Here is a 23,653-nt window from a genome sequence, read left to right as displayed (position 1 = left end):
ACCATCATTCTTCAACTGGTCGTTCAGTACATTACCATTTCCATTAAATTAACCTCTCTGTGGAACCGAACGCACCAGTTTTCTTCATATCCCGACCCTGACAGATATCCAATCAGCATAATGCGTGTTTCTATGTAGGTAACATACTGCAGTGCCTCCCGTGGCTATGGGCTTTGGTTAGGCCAGACCGTGGCTATGGGCGTTGGTTAGGCCAGACCGTGGCTATGGGCGTTGGTTAGGCCAGACCGTGGCTATGGGCGTTGGTTAGGCCAGACCGTGGCTATGGGTGTTGGTTAGGCCAGACCGTGGCTATGGGCGTTGGTTAGGCCAGACCGTGGCTATGGGTGTTGGTTAGGCCAGACCGTGGCTATGGGCGTTGGTTAGGCCAGACCGTGGCTATGGGCGTTGGTTAGGCCAGACCGTGGCTATGGGCGTTGGTTAGGCCAGACCGTGGCTATGGGCGTTGGTTAGGCCAGACCGTGGCTATGGGCGTTGGTTAGGCCAGACCGTGGCTATGGGCGTTGGTTAGGCCAGCCCGTGGCTATGGGTGTTGGTTAGGCCAGACCGTGGCTACGGGCGTCGGTTAGGCCAGACCGTGGCTATGGGTGTTGGTTAGGCCAGACTGTGGCTATGGGTGTCGGTTAGGCCAGACCGTGTCATGTCGAGAGTAGAGTATTACTTTATTAATACAAACTTGGGAAATTGTTTTATCACAGCATGCATCATTAATGACTAACAATGACCAACACATGATAAAAAATGAAACATTAAGACGCACGCACCATAGTATCCCTAAAATAGTCTGTTTTCTATCCTACTCTGAGGGGAAAACAGGTCAATAACATCAAAAGGCATATCTTCTGTTTTGCACCATCATGTTCCATGACCTAAGAGGCCTAACAGTCAAAAACAAATATACATCAGTGGATGTATATTTAGACGCTGAAGGTGAGATATTTGAAATATTTGTTTTTTCCTCAGTGAAATTGGCCTTCCTGCTGATGGCACTGACATATAATTGACTATTCTGGTAGCCTGGACACTGTGTGAGAAAGATCGTGTTTCCTCAGCTGGGGCTCGGTTTGCTGTGGCACCGCGCCAGCAGGCATATGACTGCAGCAATGGGAAGCCTCCAGCTAGGAGAAAGAGTCCGAGCATGCGGCCAGTGGTGCAGAGACACAAGCCGCCCCACATGTCTCTCCTTTCCCTCCCTCGTCACTGGCTCTGCAGCAGTGGGGTTCCCAGCATGCACTGGAAGCAGCATGGGTGTAGCTGGCGCTTCATCACCATTTGTGAGTGTGGACAGGACCGGTAGGGACTGCGTGCTCCCTCTCTGCTTACAGTGCAGATTATTAATGTGCTTATTTTGGCTCGGTCTGAGAAAACACCCTGTGTGGACGCTACCCAGTTAGGAAGGTCAGATGATATCTACGCCACTGACTATTGTTAGGTTCTAATTCTCAGTGTCAGTTGAGTTTTTTTACTCTATGAAAGCTTAACCAAGTTTATACTTCCCAGAGGGCCAATACAGCTGCATTCAGACAAAAACATGGTTTCACCCATGGTAGTATACATACCCCACTATGGGTGGTGATCTGGGCCTTAAACGGTTCCTCCCCTTATCAGTACTGCTACATGGGATCCTTTTCCCTGCACTCAGCCTCTCCCAATCTTACTTAAGGCACCCCTCATGTCTATTATACCTGATGATTAATAATACAACTAATGATTAATAATATACCTGCCGATGAATAATATACCTGCCGATGAATAATATACCTAATGATTAATAATATACCTGATGATTAATAATATACCTGCCAATGAATAATATATCTAATGATTAATAATATACCTGCCAATGAATAATATACCTAATGATTAATAATATACCTGCCAATGAATAATATACCTAATGATTAATAATATACCTGACGATTAATAATATACCTGCCAATGAATAATATACCTAATGATTAATAATATACCTGCCAATGAATAATATACCTAATGATTAATAATATACCTGCCAATGAATAATATACCTAATGATTAATAATATACCTAATGATTAATAATATACCTAATGATTAATAATATACCTGCCAATGAATAATATACCTAATGATTAATAATATACCTTCCAATGAATAATATACCTAATGATTAAAAATATACCTGACGAGTAATAATATACCTGCCAATGAATAATATGCCTAATGATTAATAATATACCTGCCAATGAATAATATACCTTATGATTAATAATATACCTGATGATTAATAATATACCTGCCGATTAATAATATACCTAATGATTAATAATATACCTGCCGACGAATAATATACCTAATGATTAATAATATACCTGCCAATGAATAATATACCTAATGATTAATAATATACCTGCCAATGAATAATATACCTAATGATTAATAATATACCTGCCAATGAATAATATACCTGCCGATGAATAATATACCTGCTGATGAATAATATACCTAATGATTAATAATATACCTGCCGATGAATAATATACCTAATGATTAATAATATACCTGACGATTAATAATAACATACCTGCCAATGAATAATATACCTAATGATTAATAATATACCTGCCGATGAATAATATACCTAATGATTAATAATATACCTGCCAATGAATAATATACCTAATGATTAATAATATACCTGCCGATTAATAATATACCTAATGATTAATAATATACCTGACGATGAATAATATACCTGCCAATGAATAATATACCTGCCGATGAATAATATACCTAATGATTAATAATGTACCTGCCAATGATTAATAATATACCTAATGATTAATAATATACCTGCCAATGAATAATAATATACCTGATGATACCTGATGATTTATAATATACCTAAAGATTAATAATATACCTGATGATAACTGATGATTTATAATATACATAATGATTAATTTGTATACCTGATGATACCTAATGATTAATAATATAAATAATGATTAATAATATACCTGATGATACCTAATGATTAATAATATAAATAATGATTAATAATATACCTGATGATACCTAATGATTAATAATATAAATAATGATTAATAATACCTAAAGCTCAGAAACCAAACCTATCACTATTAAACTAACGTGTGGATTAATGATCTACTGCTCTCTGACACTGTATATTTTATCCGAGTCCCTATTGCAACAAAACATGCCTCCACCTCTTGACCCCCACCCCCTTCCCTCCCTCCCTCCCTCCCTGGGCTCCTAGGTAACAAGCTAAGCGAATTTTCCTCTGCTACATTCTCAGGACAGTTTGCCTTGGTCTCAGTAAACACTTGACAGTAACTCACCTGAATTCATTGAGGCCATCCACCATGCGGCTATAGGCCAGAGCCCTCTGACTGGAATCAACTGATCGCCGGCTCATTTTCATGGCCTTTTTAATGAGAAAAGAGGAATGTTAGAGGCATGCCATGTCATGTCATTAAAGAGGGAGGGGAAGAGTGGAGAAAAGAGCGGCAGGCTACACTAACGTACAAGAACTGTGACCCATAAATACATACAGCCTTCAGTAAACATGACCCATGACAGATCTAACAGAAGTCAATGGTTTTTATTTTTCAATTTTAGGCCAACATACAGTGCATTCGGAAAGTATTCAGATCCCTTAACCTTTTCCACATTTTGTTATGTTACAGCCTTATTCTAAAATTGATTATATTGTTTTTTCCCCCTCATCAATCTACACACAATACCCGATAATGACAAAGCAAAAACAGTTTTTAAATGTTTTTTTATTGTAGTTCAGTTATTAAAAATAAAAAGCTGAAATATCACATTTACATAAGTATCCACACCATTTACTCAGTACTTTGGTTGAAGCACCTTTGGCAGCGATTAGTCTCGAGTCTTCTTGGGTATGACGCTACAAGTTTATCACACCAGTATTTGTGGAGTTTCTCCCATTCTTCTCTGCAGATCCTCATCCTTCTGGAAGGTTCATCCTTGGTCATCCTTCTGGAAGGTTCAAGCTCCGTCAGCTTGGATGGGGAGCTTCGCTGCAGAGATGTTCGATTGGGTTCAAGTCCGGGCTCTGGCTTGGCCACTCAAGGACATTCAGAGACTTGTCCTTTAGTCACTCCTGCGTTGTCTTGGCTATGTGCTTAGGGTCGTTGTCCTGTTGGAAGATGAACCTTCGCGCCAGTCTGAGGTCCTGAGCAGGTTTTTATCAAGGATCTCTTTACTTTGCTCCATTCATCTTTCCCTCGATTCTGACTAGTTTCTCAGTCCCTGCCGCTGAAAAATATCCCCACAACATGATTCTGCCACCACCATGCTACACCATAGGGATAGTGCCAGTTTTCCTCCAGACGTTACACTTGGCATTGAGGACAAAGGGTTCAATCTTGGTTTCATCAGACCAGAGGATCTTGTTTTCGGTGTCTTTTAATGAGGAGTGGCTTCCACCTGGCCACTCTAGCATAAAGGCCTGATTGGTGGAGTGCTGCAGCGATGTTTGTCCTTCTGGAAGGTTCTCCCCTCTCCACAGAGGAACTCTGTAGCTTTTTCACAGTGACTATCAAGCTCTTGGTCACCTCCCTGACCAAGGCCCTTCTCCCCAGATGACTCAGTTTGGCCGGGTGGCCAGCTCAAAGAAGAGTCTTGATGGTTCCAAACTTCTTCCATTTAAGAATGATTGAGGCCACTCTGTTCTTGGGGATCTTCAATGCTGCAGAGGTTTGTTGGTACCCATACCCAGATCTGTACCTCAACACAATTCCTTCGACCTCATGGCTTGGTTTTTGCTCTGACATGCACGGTCAACTGTGGGACCTTATATAGACAGGTGTGTGCCTTTCCAAACCATGTCCAATCAACTGAATTTACCACAGGTGGACTCCAATCAAGTTGTAGAAATATCTCAAGGATGATCAATGGAAACAGGATGCACCTGAGCTCAATTTCGAGTCGCATAACAAAGGGTGTGAATACTTATGTAAACAAGGTATGTTATTTTCAATACATTTACAAACATTTCTACAAACCTGTTTTCGCTGTGTCATTATGGGGTATTGTGTGTAGATTTATGAGAGAATTTATTTTATTTCAAATCAATTTTAGAAAAAGGCTGTAACGTAACAAAATGTGGGAAAAAGGAAGGGGTCTAAATACTTTCCGAATGCACTTTACATTGTATATGTTTAACACACTGAGCAAGTCTGATTACATGTAGTACATCTAACATCTGTCAAATACACCAGGGAGACTTCCACACACCGACCACAATATCTATGTGAGGTGCTCCTCACCTGTTCAATGGCACTTTTTAGTTTGTTCATGTGGCTCTCGAAGAGGGGGAAGTGGGAGAAGAAGAAGTCCTGGAACTTGATGTTCTCCTCTTCGTCCTGGGAGAGGAGGAAGATGACACCAATGGCTATCTTCTTCTTCCTGGCCACGCCCAGGCTGGGACCTCCGCTCTCGTCCGACATATTGAAGCTTTCTTCCACAGACCTGGAGCAAGGGGCAATGCCATAAACATCATGCTAAATCTATGGGGTTGCACAGAGACAGGTACTATGGAGAAGTGAACAACAGGATTCTTAACAGGCTAAAGTCCAAAGACAAAAGAAAAGGTAAATGATGCCTTACAGAGGAGTATGATGGCATAAACTCTCAGATCTGGGGTAAAAACCATAGGTAACAACAACAAGCCATGGGTCTTCTAGATGTCTACGATGGTGTTGATATAACCAGGACTGAGGTGCTGATCTGTATCACGTTTGCAGTGTGATTAGAGTCAACATGTTTTTCTGCATCTAAAAACACACAGGTACACAAAGTCAGAGAGCTCTTCAGCTCACCTTTGACTTCTGGGAACTGGTTGTAGGCCAAAACAAAAATGTAATTTGTAACAGCCTACTGGTCATTTACTATTCAAAGAAAACGCCCGTGCCAGTGTAACTGCTATGTGTAGTTAGATTCAGGGAGTGGGCCAGTGGGGCCACACACCATCATCACCATACTGTTCAGTTATTTGTATATAGCAGTATGCCTGCTGGAATTAGATGAAGTCATTGCGAGTTCCACTTCACATGGACATACGAGAGGCCCTGACAGGGGGACACCAGAAGGAGTGTGTGTCTGTAAATGTGTTGAGCTGCAGTCACTCACCATCTTGGGAAGACCCCGTTCTCCAGACTGGTGGTCTGGCTGCGGAGCCAGCGTCTCTGGTAGCTACTGGCCTGGCTGCTGGTGAGGGAGGAGCCCGGGGAGGGGAACGGAGTAATCAACAGACTGCTCAGAGACGCTGTGTAGGGAGGGACGGAGGGGGAGGCAGAGATGGAGCGAGTGAGAGGAATGAAAGAGGGGAAGATGAGAGCACAGAGAGAGCCATAGAAGTGTAGAGAGCAAAAAAAGAGGATTTGAGGAATGAGAGAGGAGAGAACAGAAGAGTCAGTGATTCAGTCAATGAGGTTACTCACACACAACAGAACAGGGGAAAACACATACAATACATCCACACTGCATTAGTTCAGCTTCCCACAGCCCACCCTGATTATTAGAGCATGGCTGGGACATTCAATATCACCTCACAGTCACATGATGTTACAAGAAAAGCTGGTCCAATACCAGGTACGTGGAGGGTGTATGCAACTCACGTTGCCGTCACGTGGGCATAGACCAAAGAAGGGATGCCAAATGTGTGGGTGATTGACGACTAGGGGAGGCGTATGGGAGTAGGAGGAGTTGGAGTGTGTGTGTGTGTCTGTGTGGGAGAGGAGAGGGGACCAAATTAGAACTTAATTTACTAGTACCGGGTTGTGGGAGCTGCTATACTTAAGCATATGCATATGACGCGGGTGTTCAACAGAAAGTGAGATTCCCCTCATGCCGCTGATGCAAGGACTGGGGGTCAGTTTCCACTGCACAAGGTTCTCCAGCATCTCTCTCTCCTCCACACCCCTATAGAGGATGGAGGAGGGCTAAACTCTGGCAGCGGGGTCAACGCAAAAGTGTGTCCGTTAACGTCTCCGCTATGCCAACATTACAGAGGAGGATGGAGCATAAGCTGGTGTCACTAAATGGTCTCAAATGGCACCACAATTCCCTACATAGTGCTCTACTTTAGACCAGAGTCCTATGTGCACAGCCCTGGTGTCACTCCCACTCCAGTTTGAAGAGAAGGAATGCTATGTGGAGCTGACCGGTCTGCAGCCGTGACCCAGTAGAATATGGATTCATCTAAACCCATTAGTTGCATGCCTCTTGTTTAGAGATGGTTCAGAGAGAGAGAACACACCGAGGTGATTCTAGTGCCAATACCTACTCACCAAGCTACATCATCTCAGAGACACACAGAAGGCTTAGTCTAGAGAGGCCAATCCTGGATTTAGTTAAGAGTCATTACCTGATCTGGCGATGCCGCTGTCTCTCTCGTCGTACAGGCTTCTGCCCGGCATGTCCATGGGGTTACTATGGCCTGCGGGAAAGAGATTGGAGGGGAAAGACTGAGAAACAGATCAGGCCGACTCAGCTCAGCAATATTGAGAAGCCCAAGCAGGGAGGGGTGCCAGAGTTTATTCCACCACCACTCTCAAAGCATGGGACCACCTTCACCACCACAGAACATTAATTTCACAACGACCAAGCCCACTAATGACATACCAACACAGTGCAAGACACTTCCTACAGGCCAAACCACAAGCAGGGTCTGGCTCTCTACTACAGTACTGCAGTGTGTTGTGTCGTTCACTCTAACGCCACTCTGTTGAAGCAGGTGCATCATCGAAAATACACAACAACATGTACGCTTGTATGTTCTCAGATGTACTTAACATCTCGCTAACACAATAGGTGAAATAACAAAATGAAAGTTCACGTTATAGTTTACCAGTGTAGAAACCTCAAACCCCTCACTTGCGTGTGTTTAAACAACAAAGGCATCATTTGGTGTTGTCCTGTTGATTTACGGTCAAATCAACACAGGCTTTGCTGCAAAGCGTCCGTGCCCCGCCTACCCTGGCCTGCGACCTAATGAGCATTCCACTATTGCATAACTGAAGAGCTACATGCCGTGCCACCGAGCTGTGGCTTACAGAGGGCTGCAAGGAGGCTATTTACAGAACACCACCCCTGTCACCATCATTCAGAAGTTATGGGATGGAGGGAGGATGAAGAGGAGGTGGTGAGGGGACAGAGAGATTATGGTACAGAGGGTGGGAAGGAGTGATGGAAGGAGTGATGGAAAGGAGTGATGGAAGGAGTGATGGAAGGAGTGATGGAAAAGAGGATGGGAAGGAGTGATGGAAGGAGTGATGGAAGGAGTGATGGAAGGAGTGATGGAAAGGAGTGATGGAAAGGAGTGATGGAAGGAGTGATTGGAAGGAGTGATGGAAAAGAGGATGGGAAGGAGTGATGGGAAGGAGTGATGGAAAAGAGGATGGGAAGGAGTGATGGGAAGGAGTGATGGGAAGGAGTGATGGAAAAGAGGATGGGAAGGAGTGATGGAAGGAGTGATGGAAGGAGTGATGGGAAAGAGGGTGGGAAGGAGTGATGGGAAAGAGGGTGGGAAGGAGTGATGGAAGGAGTGATGGAAGGAGTGATGGAAGGAGTGATGGAAGGAGTGATGGAAGGAGTGATGGGAAGGAGTGATGGGAAGGAGTGATGGAAGGAGTGATGGAAGGAGTGATGGAAAAGAGGATGGGAAGGAGTGATGGGATGGAGTGATGGAAAAGAGGATGGGAAGGAGTGATGGGAAGGAGTGATGGGAAGGAGTGATGGGAAGGAGTGATGGAAGGAGTGATGGGAAAGAGGGTGGGAAGGAGTGATGGGAAAGAGGGTGGGAAGGAGTGATGGGAAAGAGGGTGGGAAGGAGTGATGGAAAGGAGTGATGGAAAGAGTGATGGAAAGAGTGATGGAAGGAGTGATGGAAGGAGTGATGGAAGGAGTGATGGAAGGAGTGATGGGAAGGAGTGATGGGAAGGAGTGATGTAAGGAGTGATGGAAGGAGTGATGGGAAGGAGTGATGGGAAAGAGGGTGGGAAGGAGTGATGGGAAGGAGTGATGGAAAGAGTGATGGGAAGGGAGTGATGGAAGGAGTGATGGAAGGAGTGATGGAAGGAGTGATGGGAAGGAGTGATGGGAAGGAGTGATGAGAAGGAGTGATGGAAGGAGTGATGGGAAGGAGTGATGGAAGGAGTGATGGAAGGAGTGATGGAAGGAGTGATGGAAGGAGTAATGGAAGGAGGATGGGAAGGAGGATGGAAGGAGGATGGGAAGGAGTGATGGAAGGAGTGATGGGAAGGAGTGATGGAAGGAGTGATGGAAGGAGTGATGGGAAGGAGGGTGGGAAAGAGTGATGGAAGGAGTGATGGAAGGAGTGATGGAAGGAGTGATGGGAAAGAGGATGGAAAGAGTGATGGAAGGAGTGATGGAAGGAGTGATGGAAGGAGTGATGGAAGGAGGATGGGAAGGAGTGGGAAGGAGTGATGGAAGGAGTGATGGGAAGGAGTGATGGGAAGAGGGTGGGAAGGAGTGATGGGAAGGAGTGATGGAAGGAGTGATGGAAGGAGTGATGGAAGGAGTGATGGAAGGAGTAATGGAAGGAGGATGGGAAGGAGTGATGGAAGGAGTGATGGAAGGAGTGATGGAAGGAGTGATGGGAAGAGGGTGGGAAGGAGTGATGGGAAGGAGTGATGGAAGGAGTGATGGAAGAATGGAAGAGTGATGGAAAGAGTGATGGAAGAAGTGATGGAAGGAGTGATGGAAGGAGTGATGGAAGGAGTGATGGAAGGAGTGATGGGAAGGAGTGATGGGAAGGAGTGATGGGAAGGAGTGATGGGAAGGAGTGATGGGAAGGAGTGATGGAAGGAGGATGGGAAGGAGTGATGGAAGGAGTGATGGAAGGAGTGATGGGAAAGAGGGTGGGAAGGAGTGATGGAAGGAGTGATGGAAGGAGTGATGGGAAGGAGTGATGGAAGGAATGATGGGAAAGAGGGTGGGAAGGAGTGATGGGAAGGAGTGATGGGAAGGAGTGATGGAAGGAGTGATGGAAGGAGGATGGGAAGGAGTGATGGAAGGAGTGATGGAAGGAGTGATGGAAGGAGTGATGGAAGGAGTGATGGGACAGAGGGTGGGAAGGAGTGATGGGAAGGAGTGATGGAAGGAGTGATGGGAAAGAGTGATGGGAAAGAGTGATGGGAAAGAGTGATGGGAAAGAGTGATGGGAAGGAGTGATGGGAAGGAGTGATGGAAAGGAGTGATGGGAAGGAGTGATGGAAGGAGTGATGGGAAGGAGTGATGGAAGGAGTGATGGGAAAGAGGGTGGGAAGGAGTGATGGGAAAGAGGGTGGGAAGGAGTGATGGAAAGAGTGATGGAAGGAGGATGGGAAGGAGTGATGGAAGGAGGATGGGAAGGAGTGATGGAAGGAGTGATGGGAAAGAGGGTGGGAAGGAGTGATGGAAGGAGGATGGGAAGGAGTGATGGGACAGAGGGTGGGAAGGAGTGATGGGAAGGAGTGATGAAAGGAGTGATGGAAGGAGTGATGGAAGGAGTGATGGGAAGGAGTGATGGGAAGGAGTGATGGGAAGGAGTGATGGGAAGGAGTGATGGGAAGGAGTGATGGAAGGAGTGATGGAAGGAGTGATGGAAGGAGGATGGGAAGGAGTGATGGAAGGAGTGATGGGACAGAGGGTGGGAAGGAGTGATGGGAAGGAGTGATGGGAAGGAGTGATGGAAGGAGTGATGGAAAGGAGTGATGGAAAGGAGTGATGGAAAGGAGTGATGGGAAAGAGTGATGGGAAAGAGTGATGGGAAGGAGTGATGGAAGGAGTGATGGAAGGAGTGATGGGAAGGAGTGATGGAAGGAGTGATGGGAAAGAGGGTGGGAAGGAGTGATGGGAAGGAGTGATGGAAGGAGTGATGGAAGGAGGATGGGAAGGAGTGATGGAAGGAGTGATGGAAGGAGGATGTGAAGGAGTGATGGAAGGAGTGATGGAAGGAGTGATGGAAGGAGTGATGGGAAGGAGTGATGGGAAGGAGTGATGGGAAGGAGTGATGGGAAGGAGTGATGGAAGGAGTGATGGAAGGAGTGATGGAAGGAGGATGGGAAGGAGTGATGGAAGGAGTGATGGAAGGAGTGATGGGACAGAGGGTGGGAAGGAGTGATGGGAAGGAGTGATGGAAGGAGTGATGGAAGGAGTGATGGAAAGGAGTGATGGAAAGGAGTGATGGGAAAGAGTGATGGGAAAGAGTGATGGGAAGGAGTGATGGGAAGGAGTGATGGGAAGGAGTGATGGAAGGAGTGATGGGAAGGAGTGATGGAAGGAGTGATGGGGAAAAGGAGTGATGGGAAGGAGTGATGGGAAGGAGTGATGGGAAGGAGGATGGAAGGAGTGATGGAAGGAGTGATGGAAGGAGGATGTGAAGGAGTGATGGAAGGAGTGATGGAAGGAGTGATGGAAGGAGTGATGGGAAGGAGTGATGGGAAGGAGTGATGGAAGGAGTGATGGGAAGGAGTGATGGGAAGGAGTGATGGAAGGAGTGATGGGAAGGAGTGATGGAAGGAGTGATGGGGAAGGAGTGATGGAAGGAGTGATGGGAAGGAGTGATGGGAAGGAGTGATGGGAAGGAGTGATGGGAAGGAGTGATGGAAGGAGGATGGGAAGGAGTGATGGAAGGAGGATGGGACAGAGGGTGGGAAGGAGTGATGGGAAGGAGTGATGGAAGGAGTGATGGGAAAGAGGGTGGGAAGGAGTGATGGGAAGGAGTGATGGAAAGAGTGATGGAAGGAGGATGGGAAGGAGTGATGGAAGGAGTGATGGAAGGAGGATGTGAAGGAGTGATGGAAGGAGTGATGGAAGGAGTGATGGAAGGAGTGATGGGAAAGAGTGATGGGAAAGAGTGATGGGAAGGAGTGATGGGAAGGAGTGATGGAAAGAGTGATGGAAGGAGTGATGGAAGGAGTGATGGAAGGAGTGATGGAAGGAGTGATGGGAAGGAGTGAGGGAAAGAGGGTGGGAAGGAGTGATGGGAAGGAGTGATGGAAAGAGTGATGGAAAGAGTGATGGAAGGAGTGATGGAAGGAGTGATGGAAGGAGTGATGGGAAGGAGTGATGGAAGGAGTGATGGGAAAGAGGGTGGGAAGGAGTGATGGGAAGGAGTGATGGAAAGAGGGTGGGAAGGAGTGATGGAAAGAGTGATGTAAGGAGTGATGGAAGAAGTGATGGAAGGAGTGATGGGAAGGAGTGATGGAAGGAGTGATGGGAAAGAGGGTGGGAAGGAGTGATGGGAAGGAGTGATGGAAAGAGTGATGTAAGGAGTGATGTAAGGAGTGATGGAAGGAGTGATGGAAGGAGTGATGGAAGGAGTGATGGGAAGGAGTGAGATGTGAAGGAGTGATGGAAGGAGTGTTGGAAGGAGTGTTGGAAGGAGTGATGGAAGGAGTGATGGAAGGAGTGATGGAAAAAGTGATGGAAGGAGTGATGGAAGGAGTGATGGAAGGAGTGATGGGACAGAGGGTGGGAAGGAGTGATGGGAAGGAGTGATGGAAGGAGTGATGGAAGGGGTGATGGAAGGAGTGATGGAAGGAGGATGGGAAGGAGTGATGGAAGGAGGATGGGAGGGAGTGATGGAAGGAGGATGGGAGGGAGTGATGGAAGGAGTGATGGGAAAGAGGGTGGGAAGGAGTGATGAAAGAGTGATGGAAGGAGTGATGGAAGGAGGATGGGAGGGAGTGATGGAAGGAGGATGGGAGGGAGTGATGGAAGGAGGATGGGAGGGAGTGATGGAAGGAGTGATGGGAAGGAGTGATGGGAAGGAGTGATGGAAGGAGTGATGGAAGGAGTGATGGAAGGAGTGATGGAAGGAGTGATGGAAGGAGTGATGGGAAAGAGGGTGGGAAGGAGTGATGGGAAGGAGTGATGGGAAAGAGTGATGGGAAAGAGTGATGGGAAGGAGTGATGGAAGGAGTGATGGAAGGAGTGATGGAAGGAGTGATGGGAAGGAGTGATGGGAAGGAGTGATGGAAGGAGTGATGGAAGGAGTGATGGAAGGAGGATGTGAAGGAGTGATGGAAGGAGTGATGGAAGGAGTGATGGGAAGGAGTGATGGGTGAAGGAGTGATGGAAGGAGTGATGGGAAGAGTGATGGGAAGGAGTGATGGGAAGGAGATGGATGGAAGGAGTGATGGGAAGGAGTGATGGAAGGAGTGATGGAAGGAGTGATGGGAAGGAGTGATGGGAAAGAGTGATGGGAAGGAGTGATGGGAAGGAGTGATGGAAGGAGTGATGGAAGGAGTGATGGAAGGAGTGATGGAAGGAGTGATGGAAGGAGTGATGGAAGGAGTGATGGGAAAGAGTTATGGGAAGGAGTGATGGGAAGGAGTGATGGAAGGAGTGATGGAAGGAGTGATGGAAGGAGGATGTGAAGGAGTGATGGAAGGAGTGATGGAAGGAGTGATGGGAAGGAGTGATGGGAAGGAGTGATGGGAAGGAGTGATGGGAAGGAGTGATGGGAAGGAGTGATGGAAGGAGTGATGGAAAGAGTGATGGGAAAGAGTGATGGAAGGAGGATGGGAAGAAGTGATGGAAGGAGGATGGGAAGGAGTGATGGAAGGAGGATGGGAAGGAGTGATGGGAAGAGGATGGGAAGGAGTGATGGGAAGGAGTGATGGAAAGAGGATGGAAAGAGGATGGAAGGAGTGATGGGAAGGAGTGAGTGAGGACAGTAGGGAGGAGGGAGTGAGGACCCTAAAGCAGATATTGAGCATGCCCGTAGTACACTTGCAGACACATGCAATGTATGTACACGCGCATGCAACTGCACACGAGCACACTGCAAACCTGAAAAGAAAGAGGCACTCTTGATGAGGCGCAGAGGGCCCTGCTCAGAGAAGGCCCGGCGCGGGCTGCAGAGCTGAGAGAAACCTGCGCAGCACAAACGAACAGGGAGAAGAGACAAACAAAACAAAACAGGACAGGACATGAACCATGGTTAGTAATGAAGCAGGAGGTCACACTCCAACCCAATGGAGAGGGGGGTCAACCTGAAACAGTTTGGGATCATAATGGCTACATTTAGACATGCAGCCCAATTCTAATCTTTTTTCCACTAGTTAGTCTTTTAAGCAATCACAGATCTTTTCACATCAGATATTTTCCAGAGCTGATCTGATTTGTCAAAAGACCAGATAGTGGAAAAAAGATCAGAATTGGGCTGCGTGTCTAAACGCAGCCATTATGGTCCTAAACTGCTTCAGGTTGTCCTGAAATGGACGTTAAAAGAGGGAAAAGAACACAAAAAAATGTGCCTGGAGAATACAAAGAATACACCTGGTTTCAATTGAGGTCAATTCACATGTAGCAAACTTCCAAAGACAGTCAGTGTATCACATACTGTATGTACACTGATAAAACGATACATGAAGATATGATGGATAAACAGAGTTAAACAAAACAGTGCTTCAGTACAACCAAAATAACTGAAAATGCATAGGTGTTGATATGAACAGTATACATCCATTCGTGTCCTTTATGTGCGAGACATTGCAGGTGCCAGTCAGTTGTGATGTGGTCCTGTCTGTAGTTGTTGTTGTGGTTACCTATGTTCCCCAGGAGGCCGTTGGTCACAGTGTTCTGATCAGGCCTCAAAGAATTGGGGTCCTGACCCATGAACTCCAGGCTGTCCTGCAGTCTGCCAGGAGCACAAAGACAACAGCAGAGGTTCAAATGGTATCGGGAGAGACTGAGATCAAGAATAGAAAGAGAAGAGCAGGTTTAGAAAGGAGAGAGCAGGTTTAGAAAGGAGAGAAAGAGAGCAGGCTGAGAAAGGAGAGAGCAGGTGATTTGGAAAGGCACACACCTGTCTATATAAGGTCCCACAGTTGACAGTGCATGTCAGAGCAAAAACCAAGCCATGAGGTCAAAGGAATTGTCCGTAGAGCTCAGAGAAAAAAAATGTCTGTAGCATTCAAGGTCCCCAAGAGCACAGTGGCCTCCATCATTCTTAAATGGAAGAGGTTTGGAACAACCAAGACTCTTCGTAGAGCTGGCCGCCTGGTCAAACTGAGCAATCGGGAGAGAAGGGCCTTGGTCAGGGAGGTGAACAAGAACCCAATGATCACTCTGACAGGGCTCTAGAGTTCCTCTGTGGAAATGGGAGAACCTTCCACAAGGACAAACATCTCTGCAGCACTCCACCAATCAGGCCTTTGTGGTAGAGTGGCCAGACAAAAGCCACTCCTCAGCAAAAAGCACATGACATGCCGCTTGGATATGGCCAAAAGGCACCTAAATACTCTCAGACCATGAGAAATGAGATTCTCTGGTATGATGAAACCAAGATTGAACTCTTTGTCCTGAATGCCAAGTGTCACGTCTGGAGGAAACCTGGCACCATCCCTATGGTGAAGCATGGTGGTGGCAGCATCATGCTGTGGGATGTTTTTCAGCGGCAGGGACTGGGAGACTAGTCAAGATCGAGGGAAAGATGAATGGAGCAAAGTAAAGAGATCCTTGATGAAAACCTGCTCCAGAGCGCTCAGGACCTCAGACTGGCGAAGGTTCATCTTCCAACAGGACAACGACCCTAAGCACACAGCCAAGACAACGCAGGAGTGACTTCGGGACAAGTCACTGAAAGTCATTGAGTGGCCCAGCCAGAGCCCGGACTTGAACCCAATCGAACATCTCTGGAGAGACCTGAATATAGCTGTGCAGCGACACTCCCCATCTGACCTGACAGAGCTTGAGGCTCTGTAGAGAAGAATGGGAGAAACTCCCCAAATACTGGTGTGCCAAGCTTGTAGAATCATACATGAGAAGATTCGAGGCTGTAATAGCTGCCAAAAGTGCTTCAACAAAGTACTGAGTAAAGGTTCTGAATTCTTATATAAATGTGAACTTCTTTTTTTTTTTTAAACCTGTTTTTGCTTTGTCATTATGGGGTATTGTGTGTAGATTGATAAGGAGAAAAAAACAATTCAATCAATTTTAGAATAATGCTTTATACGTATCAAAATGTAGAAAAAGTCAAGGTGACTGAATACTTTCTGAATGCACTATATATAGGAGAAAGAGACATAGCAGGTTTAGAAAGGAGAAAGCGAGAGAGATCGCATCGTAGTAGGGCTTACGTGTTAAGGCTGCCATAGACACTACTCCCAGTTCGGGCTGTAAACACTTTACTCAGCATCAGCTGAGGGGGTGACCTGTGGACAGACAAGGAGGGGAGAAAAAGAGAGGGGAGGAGGAAAGAACAAAGTCACGATGACTTGGTGCTCCTCATGTGTGTTATGTATATTTGTGTACATTTCTCTGATCTCTGCTTCAAAGTGCTGTGTGGGACAGACTGTAGCGTTTCCGGTAGGAAAATGTGACGCTGGACATTTGACCCGCAGCATTATAATTTTACCGGACATTGAAGAAATGTACCGGGCCCATATGCATTGGGTACATTAACTGATTAGGGCGTCCACCCACGGTGCTCAGGATGACAGAAATCACATTTAGCTTATGGTAATTAATCTTAACAGATTCAGATTCAATTCAACATTCAATTCAAGGATGCAACAGCGTTTTTTTCAGCCAACAAGACGAGTAACAAACAGCTAATTCATTAGCCTATGTCAATCTACTTTCCCCGATAGCAGAAAAGTTGACCTATTCTATTGGTCACCTTGTCGTTCTGTGCGAGATAGAAAAAGCCTATTCCAAACAGACTTTGGGACAGTTGTGGGACGATAGATCCCAAATTCATACAACCAGTAAGCCTGGATACATCCCAAAAAACATTACAAAGCAATGAGGCTCATGCAACAGATCAGAACGTTTAAATTCGGAATATTTGTTCCATAATGCATTTAGCGGGAAAACAACTGTCAAAAGCACACCGCACACGCGAGCGGTTTCATGAAACAGATGAAAATATCAATTTCAAATTTAGAAAGAGGGGAGTATTAAAGATGCAACAACTAGCATGGGTTGATGACGACTAGATTTGTGCCTTTGGTTACTGGACAATGAAAAAACAATTATTTGAAAAACAATAGAACAGAGTTTCAATGGCATATGGAAGTCTTTATAAAATGATTGCCTACACGTTTGGTTGGATTTTGGTTAGGCTACTTTAAAGGCATTATATGTAGTAAAACCTTCAGGTTACAAACCATTAAGTATACGTTTTCAAAATGCATACTGGCTCCAGCTCATTGCAAAGTGCTGTATGACTCGCTGAAGCCTGCCTACGTTGCTTATGCACTTGAATGGGAAGCACGATTCAATTACCAGTTGAGAAATACAAACAGAAGCTATTTTTAATTGTGGCCATTGTTTTTAACATGTGATTGTATTTAGAATTGTTGCGCAATGATGGTGCTTATAAAAAGCACACGTTTCACTCCAGCAGCAACAAACAGCTGTTTGATGAGCTGTAGAAACAGCTGTTTGATGAGCTGTAGAAACAGCTGTTTGATGAGCTGTAGAAACAGCTGTTTGATGAGCTGTAGAAACAGCTATTTGATGAGCTGTAGAAACAGCTCTCGCACTACATCGACTGGTATTTCAATCTACGAACAGGATAACATGCATTATTTTGCAATGGGATCATTTTTTATTCTCCTGGAAAATTGGTCAGCGACAATTTTATTTAAATCGGCTTTTCATTTTATTCCCCCCCCCCCCAAAAAAAAACATCTATTAGAAATCCTGACAGACTGCATAACGGACTTCACTCCCCCTCTTGTTCCCTGGATCTCACCGTATCTGGTGGATCTTGAGTGTGGAGCCCTTGTAGCTCATGGCCACCGAGCCAAACATCATCTCCCCCAACATGTTGGCATCAGAGGAACACCGCAACCCCTGAGAGACAGGAGAGGAGGAGAGAGGGAAGAGGTGGAGAACAGAGAGGGTAAAGAAGGTGGAAGGGGACCGACATAATAGGGTTTGACGGTCGTTTGATCATGATAAAGGGACTGTTCTCACCCATAGAGATTAACTGGAGAGCTCATCTCCTATCAATGGACCTTCCCATTCTAAAAACAGGCTTTGGGTCAAGTGCACCCTCTGGCTATCACACAGTATGTTCTCACCTGGAAGCGCAGCCCTTGTTCCCTGGGTTCCCGGGCCTCGGCAGCACAGGAACTGTCCAGAGAGTTGGAGCTGCCCCCTGTAGGCCTCAGCTGGCAGCACTTCCCATACATCTTCACCTGGGCCTCGCTACTGCACATCTTCTGCTGTGGAGAAAACCACACAAATAACACATTCACATATGTAGAATAAGGCCCTGGTTCTAGCATAGGAGTTTCTCTAGTTTCAATAGTTGAGATGTTGGTACGAGTGTGTTTTTGACTGGCTACCCATTTACATCGCTCCGGCAAAAGTGACGTTTCTTCTCCCCAATGAGTCTGGATTCCTCACTCCCCGAGGAGTTCTAGAACGCAAACACATTCTGATTGGTCCCAGAAACCGATGGGTTGGGCCAGAACCGGCCGACATGATGGCGTTATCAACTTTGATACTTTGATTTGTTAGAGACGATCCAACCGTTGATTCATTTGTTTTGTATACAACGCTCATCATTTTGAAGTCACACAAATTACTTCTAGGATGGCAGTTTCAGACTGAATGTACGTGCATTCAGAAAGTATTCAGACACCCGTGACTTTTTACACATTTGGTAAGTTGGTATTATTCTAAAATTGATGACATTTGTATCAAATCTACATACAATACCCTATAATGAAAAAGCAAAAACAGGTTTTTAGAAAATGTTGCTAATTTATAAAATAATAAATGGAAATATCATGTTTACATAAGTATTCAGACTCTTTACTCAGTACTTTGTTGAAGCACCTTTGGCAGCAATTACATCTTTGAATCTTCACTACAAGCTTGGCACAACTGTATTCAGGGAGTTTCTCCCATTCTTCTCTGCAGAAGCTCTTAAGCTCTGTCAGGTTGGATGGGGAGCGTCGATGCACAGCTATTTTCAGGTCTCTCCAGAGATGTTCGATTGGGTTCAAGTCCGGGCTCTGGCTGGGCCACTCAAGGACGTTCAGTGACTTGTCCCGAAGTCACTCCTGCGTTGTCTTGTGTCATGACGTTGGCCTGGGGGTAGGTTTATGACCCCCCCCCCATAAATACCTTTCTCCCTTCCGTCTCTCTCTTGACTCTACAGAAGGACTCTTGAAGAGCCTTTGTAAAAAAACATATAAAGTCGGGGAATATCAAAAGGTGGGGGGGAAAGGAACCATATTTCGGTAATTCAACCAGTTGAAAATATGCGTTGGTACGTAATGAATATGATGTCAGTTTGGTTGTCATCTGAGACATTCTTATTAATGATAGGATGACAAACTGTATCTTGGAAAGTCTACACATTATAGTTATCAGATACACATGGAATTATTGTGCAATTTATGTTGTTTAAATATGAAACTATTTGTGAAAATATTAAATGTAATTTTAGCTTCCAAATGAGAGAATTGGGTTTTCATAAGGTCAGTGGCCCGCCCCTGTGAAGAGACATTGGTTATAAACTATGAAACTTATCCTTCTCTCTCTCCACTATATAAGCCCTTAACGGAAATATAACTTTCTGTTCCGATGACATTAGGGTGACAGTCCTATGTTGAAAGTGTTCAGATAATAAGCTGTTCCAGGGACGTGAGGACTTTCGGTCCCCGAGTTGAAAGGACAAAGATAACCTAAAGAACTAAGCCCACCTCAGCGTGAGCTCTGGATGAACGACAAGGACCTAACGAAATTAGCATCGAATTTCAATGTGAAAGTGACAACCTATACATGCCGGAAGGATGGATTTTGACTATACCAGCCAGAACATAGCATGAGCTAAAAGTATGACAACTTGGTATGAACTTTGAACTCTTATTCACTCCAGAAGTGATACCTCCTAGCCGTTGAGTTGTCAGCGGCCGATGTAAACGTGGGCTCGGAAAGGACGGACAAAGGACCTATCTAACAAACAACACGATACTACCAAGTATCCAATTTACCACCAGAGACACTCTTCAAAGGACAAGGAAGATCTCTGTTGGGCAACACTGCCAGCATCTACGACCAACCTACCGAAGCACAGCCCAGAGTAAATATTTATTGCATTCTCCTTTTTCAAATTTTTCAAACACTTTTTCGTGGTGCCCCGACTTTGTAGTTAATTATCTACCTGATTAGTTTAATCAGGTAATATTAATGACAGAGAAATGATTTTGTATAGAATAGCGTGTCATATCACTTAATCCGGCAAAGACACGAAACTTGGCTGTGTGCTTAGGGTTGTTGTCCTGTTGGAAGGTGAAACTTCGTCCCAGTCTGAGGTCCTGAGCGCTCTGGAGCAGGTTTTCATCAAGGATCTCTGTATTTTGCTCCGTCATCTTTCCCTCGATCCTGACGAGTCTCCCAGTCCCTGCCGCTGACAAACATCCCACAGCATGATGCTGCCACCACCATGCTTCACCGTAGGGATAGTGCCAGGTTTCATCAGACCAGATAATCTTGTTTCTCATAGTCAGAGTCTTTAGGTGCCATTTGGCAAACTCCAAAAGGGCTGTCATGTGCCTTTTTACCGAAGATTGGCTTCAGTCTGGCCACTCTACCATAAAAAGGCCTGATTGGTGGAGTGCTGCAGAGATCGTTGTCCTTCTGGAAGGTTCTCCTATCTCCACGGAGGAACTCCAGAATTCTGTCAGAGTGACCATCGGGTTCTTGGTTACCTCCCTGACCAAGTTCCTTCTCCCCTGATTGCTGAGTTTGGCCGGGTGGCTAACTCTAGGACGAGTCTTGGTGGTTCCAAACTTCTTCTATTTAAGAATAATGGAGGCCACTGTGTTCTTGGGACCTTCAATGCTGCAGTTTTTAAGTACCCTTCCCAAGATCTGTGCCTCGACACAATCCTGTCTCAGGGGGCTCTATGGACAATTCCTTTGACCTCATGGCTTGGTTTTTGCTCTGACATGCACTGTCAACTGTGGGAGCTTATATAGACAGGTGTGTGCCTTTCTAAATAATGTCCAATCAATTACATTTACTACAGGTGGACTCAAATCAAGTTGTAGAAACATCTCAAGGATGAACAATGCAAACAGGATACACCTGAGCTCAACTTCGAGTCTCAAAGCAAAGAATCTGAATAATTATGTAAATAAAGTATTTTTCTTTGTATCTGAATACATTTGCAAACATTTCTAACAACCTGTTTACACTTTGTCATTATGGGGTATTGTGTGTAGATTGCTGAGGAAAAAGTTGTATTTAATCCATTTTAAATTCGGGCTGTAACGTTACAAAATGTGGGAAAAGTCAAGGGGTCTGAATACTTTCCGAATGCACTGCATGTAGCGATTAGCTAAATTAAATTCAGGGTGAGTCGCCAGGTAGAGTGTTTAGTCAAGTCTACCACTTAAAGAATAGCATATAGTCTTTGTCCTAGGATTTGAGCTGTTTATTGATTTTTCAACACTAAAGTTGCATATCTTTTGCACAGAGGGCACTATGTATTTAGGGCACACAGTACTCTTACATACATACACTAGGAATGCAAGAGTGTAACTGTACAATCTTTCCGCATAAAAATATATGAGTGTTCATGCTTTATGTTATAGGCCTACATCGCTGTGTGTTGAGTGCACTAGCTTGGAAGAAACTAAATATGTTAGTGACGGGGGAAAAACATTTCTAAGCAAACACAACCAACACACAGTATTTACACAGGCTTTCTCTACCTCTTGAAATGATTGATGTCAGAGCATACAATGTTCTATCCGTTAGTCACAAATCCATACAAATTAAAAATACACTCCAATCTGCTTTCCCCCATGTGACGTGCTCGAGAATAGCACCCTATTTTGCACTGGAATGCTTTTGTGGACTGCGTGCCTTTCTTTGCTACGGTAATGGGTCGCATCAAACAAATGTCTGGCCTGCCCCGATAGAGAACACAAAGGCTGGAACATGTGAATGGCTGTCATAGGACTTCCTCAGGAACTGCAACCACTACCTCCCTCTACCCATCTCTCCCTACCTCCCTCTACCCATCTCTCCCTACCTCCCTCTACCCATCTCTCCCTCTACCCATCTCTCCCTACCTCCCTCTCCCTACCTCCCTCTCCCTACCTCCCTCTCCCTACCTCCCTCTCTCTCTCTCTCTCGGCTTGCTCTCCCCTCTCTAGCTCACTCCCTCTCTAGGCTTGCTCTCCCCTCTCTAGCGCACTCCCTCTCTAGCGCACTCCCTCTCTCTCTCTCTAGGCTTGCTCTCCCCTCTCTAGCTCACTCCCTCTCTCTCTCTCTCTCTCTCTAGGCTTGCTCTCCCCTCTCTAGCTCTCTCCCTCTCTAGGCTTGCTCTCCCCTCTCTAGCGCACTCCCTCTCTCTCTCTCTAGGCTTGCTCTCCCCTCTCTAGCTCACTCCCTCTCTAGGCTTGCTCTCCCCTCTCTAGCGCACTCCCTCTCTAGCGCACTCCCTCTCTCTCTCTCTCTCTCTCTAGGCTTGCTCTCCCCTCTCTAGCTCACTCCCTCTCTAGGCTTGCTCCCCCTCTCTAGCGCACTCCCTCTCTCTCTCTAGCTTGCTCTCCCCTCTCTAGCTCACTCCCTCTCTAGGCTTGCTCTCCCCTCTCTAGCTCACTCCCTCTCTAGGCTTGCTCTCCCCCTCTCTATGGAGGAACAATATCATCAGGCAATAAAGTATAATGTGCTAGGGATCAGACTTCACATTTAACCATGCAGCAGAATGCATTGGTTGGCAATGACAAACATAGTACACACTTGTTGAATAGACAGGCATGGCTCATTTTGGCCCTTATCCAATAAACAAATTGAATGTACAACAATAAACATGTAAAACAAGGATTTAGAACAGGTTAAAGTAAATATGCACATTCTATTTGGACACATATGGGTGATACAGGTCAAGCAGATGGGCGTTGTCAACATCACAGTAGATTGCAGCAAGTAACCCGTGACAGCACAATGACAAAAAGGCTGAAGTGATAGAGAGTCAGTCAGCAGTCAGTCACAGAGACTGCGGTCATGCGAGTCTGGGAGAATGCTTTACATGTCAGTGGCGGGTCTCGGATGAGGCTACTCGTATTGAGATCAGAGCTCCAGCTCAACCCGGTTAAGCCCTGTTTAATAAAGCCACAGGAGGAGCTTTAGACATTTTCCTATTTCGCCCACATTGTGGTGTACTGCCCCATTAAACACCCCTTGTCAGTCAGATACACACGTCACTCACCGAGGCAGGGGCTTCCTCTGCGCTCCTCTTTTTGGAACTGGAGTCGAAGAGGACATTTCTCCCCCGTCGCTCACAGTCTTGGTACAGTATCAATCTGATCTGGCTAGGGTCCAGCTGTGGGGATGACCAGCTGGAGAGAGAAAGTGAGGGAGGAGAGAGGACAAGCATGAAGCATATGATCACGCTGGCACTACTAACAATGAATGTAGACCCTCTACTAAAACTATCAAACAGAGTCTGAAAACATCCGCAGCATGTACAGACAGACATTCCCCAGTCAGACCTGTCCTCACACAGTCAGACCTGTCCTCACACAGTCAGACCTGTCCTCACACAGTCAGACCTGTCCTCACACAGTCAGACCTGTCCTCACACAGTCAGACCTGTCCTCACACAGTCAGAC

General features: G+C 45.7%; 1 protein-coding gene across 1 annotated transcript in view; it reads right to left on the bottom strand.

The window, feature by feature from the left end:
* LOC118389823 (folliculin-interacting protein 1) overlaps window positions 1-23,653 on the bottom strand; it is a 48,508-nt gene that overhangs the window by 8,636 nt on the left and 16,219 nt on the right. Inside the window, exons 3-12 of the mRNA XM_052457510.1 lie at window positions 23,251-23,380; window positions 18,095-18,238; window positions 17,764-17,864; window positions 16,142-16,216; window positions 14,609-14,700; window positions 13,851-13,934; window positions 7,417-7,488; window positions 6,180-6,315; window positions 5,318-5,519; window positions 3,359-3,444 (exon numbers count right to left, since the gene is read on the bottom strand). Of these exons, the coding sequence (XP_052313470.1) occupies window positions 3,359-3,444; window positions 5,318-5,519; window positions 6,180-6,315; window positions 7,417-7,488; window positions 13,851-13,934; window positions 14,609-14,700; window positions 16,142-16,216; window positions 17,764-17,864; window positions 18,095-18,238; window positions 23,251-23,380 (1,122 nt within the window). The remainder of the gene's footprint in view (window positions 1-3,358; window positions 3,445-5,317; window positions 5,520-6,179; window positions 6,316-7,416; window positions 7,489-13,850; window positions 13,935-14,608; window positions 14,701-16,141; window positions 16,217-17,763; window positions 17,865-18,094; window positions 18,239-23,250; window positions 23,381-23,653) is intronic.

Source organism: Oncorhynchus keta, chromosome 11 (assembly GCF_023373465.1).
Source record: "Oncorhynchus keta strain PuntledgeMale-10-30-2019 chromosome 11, Oket_V2, whole genome shotgun sequence".
Classification (NCBI taxonomy): domain Eukaryota; kingdom Metazoa; phylum Chordata; class Actinopteri; order Salmoniformes; family Salmonidae; genus Oncorhynchus; species Oncorhynchus keta.
Note: the sequence above shows the minus strand (reverse complement) of the source record. Positions and strands in the feature narration are given on the sequence as shown.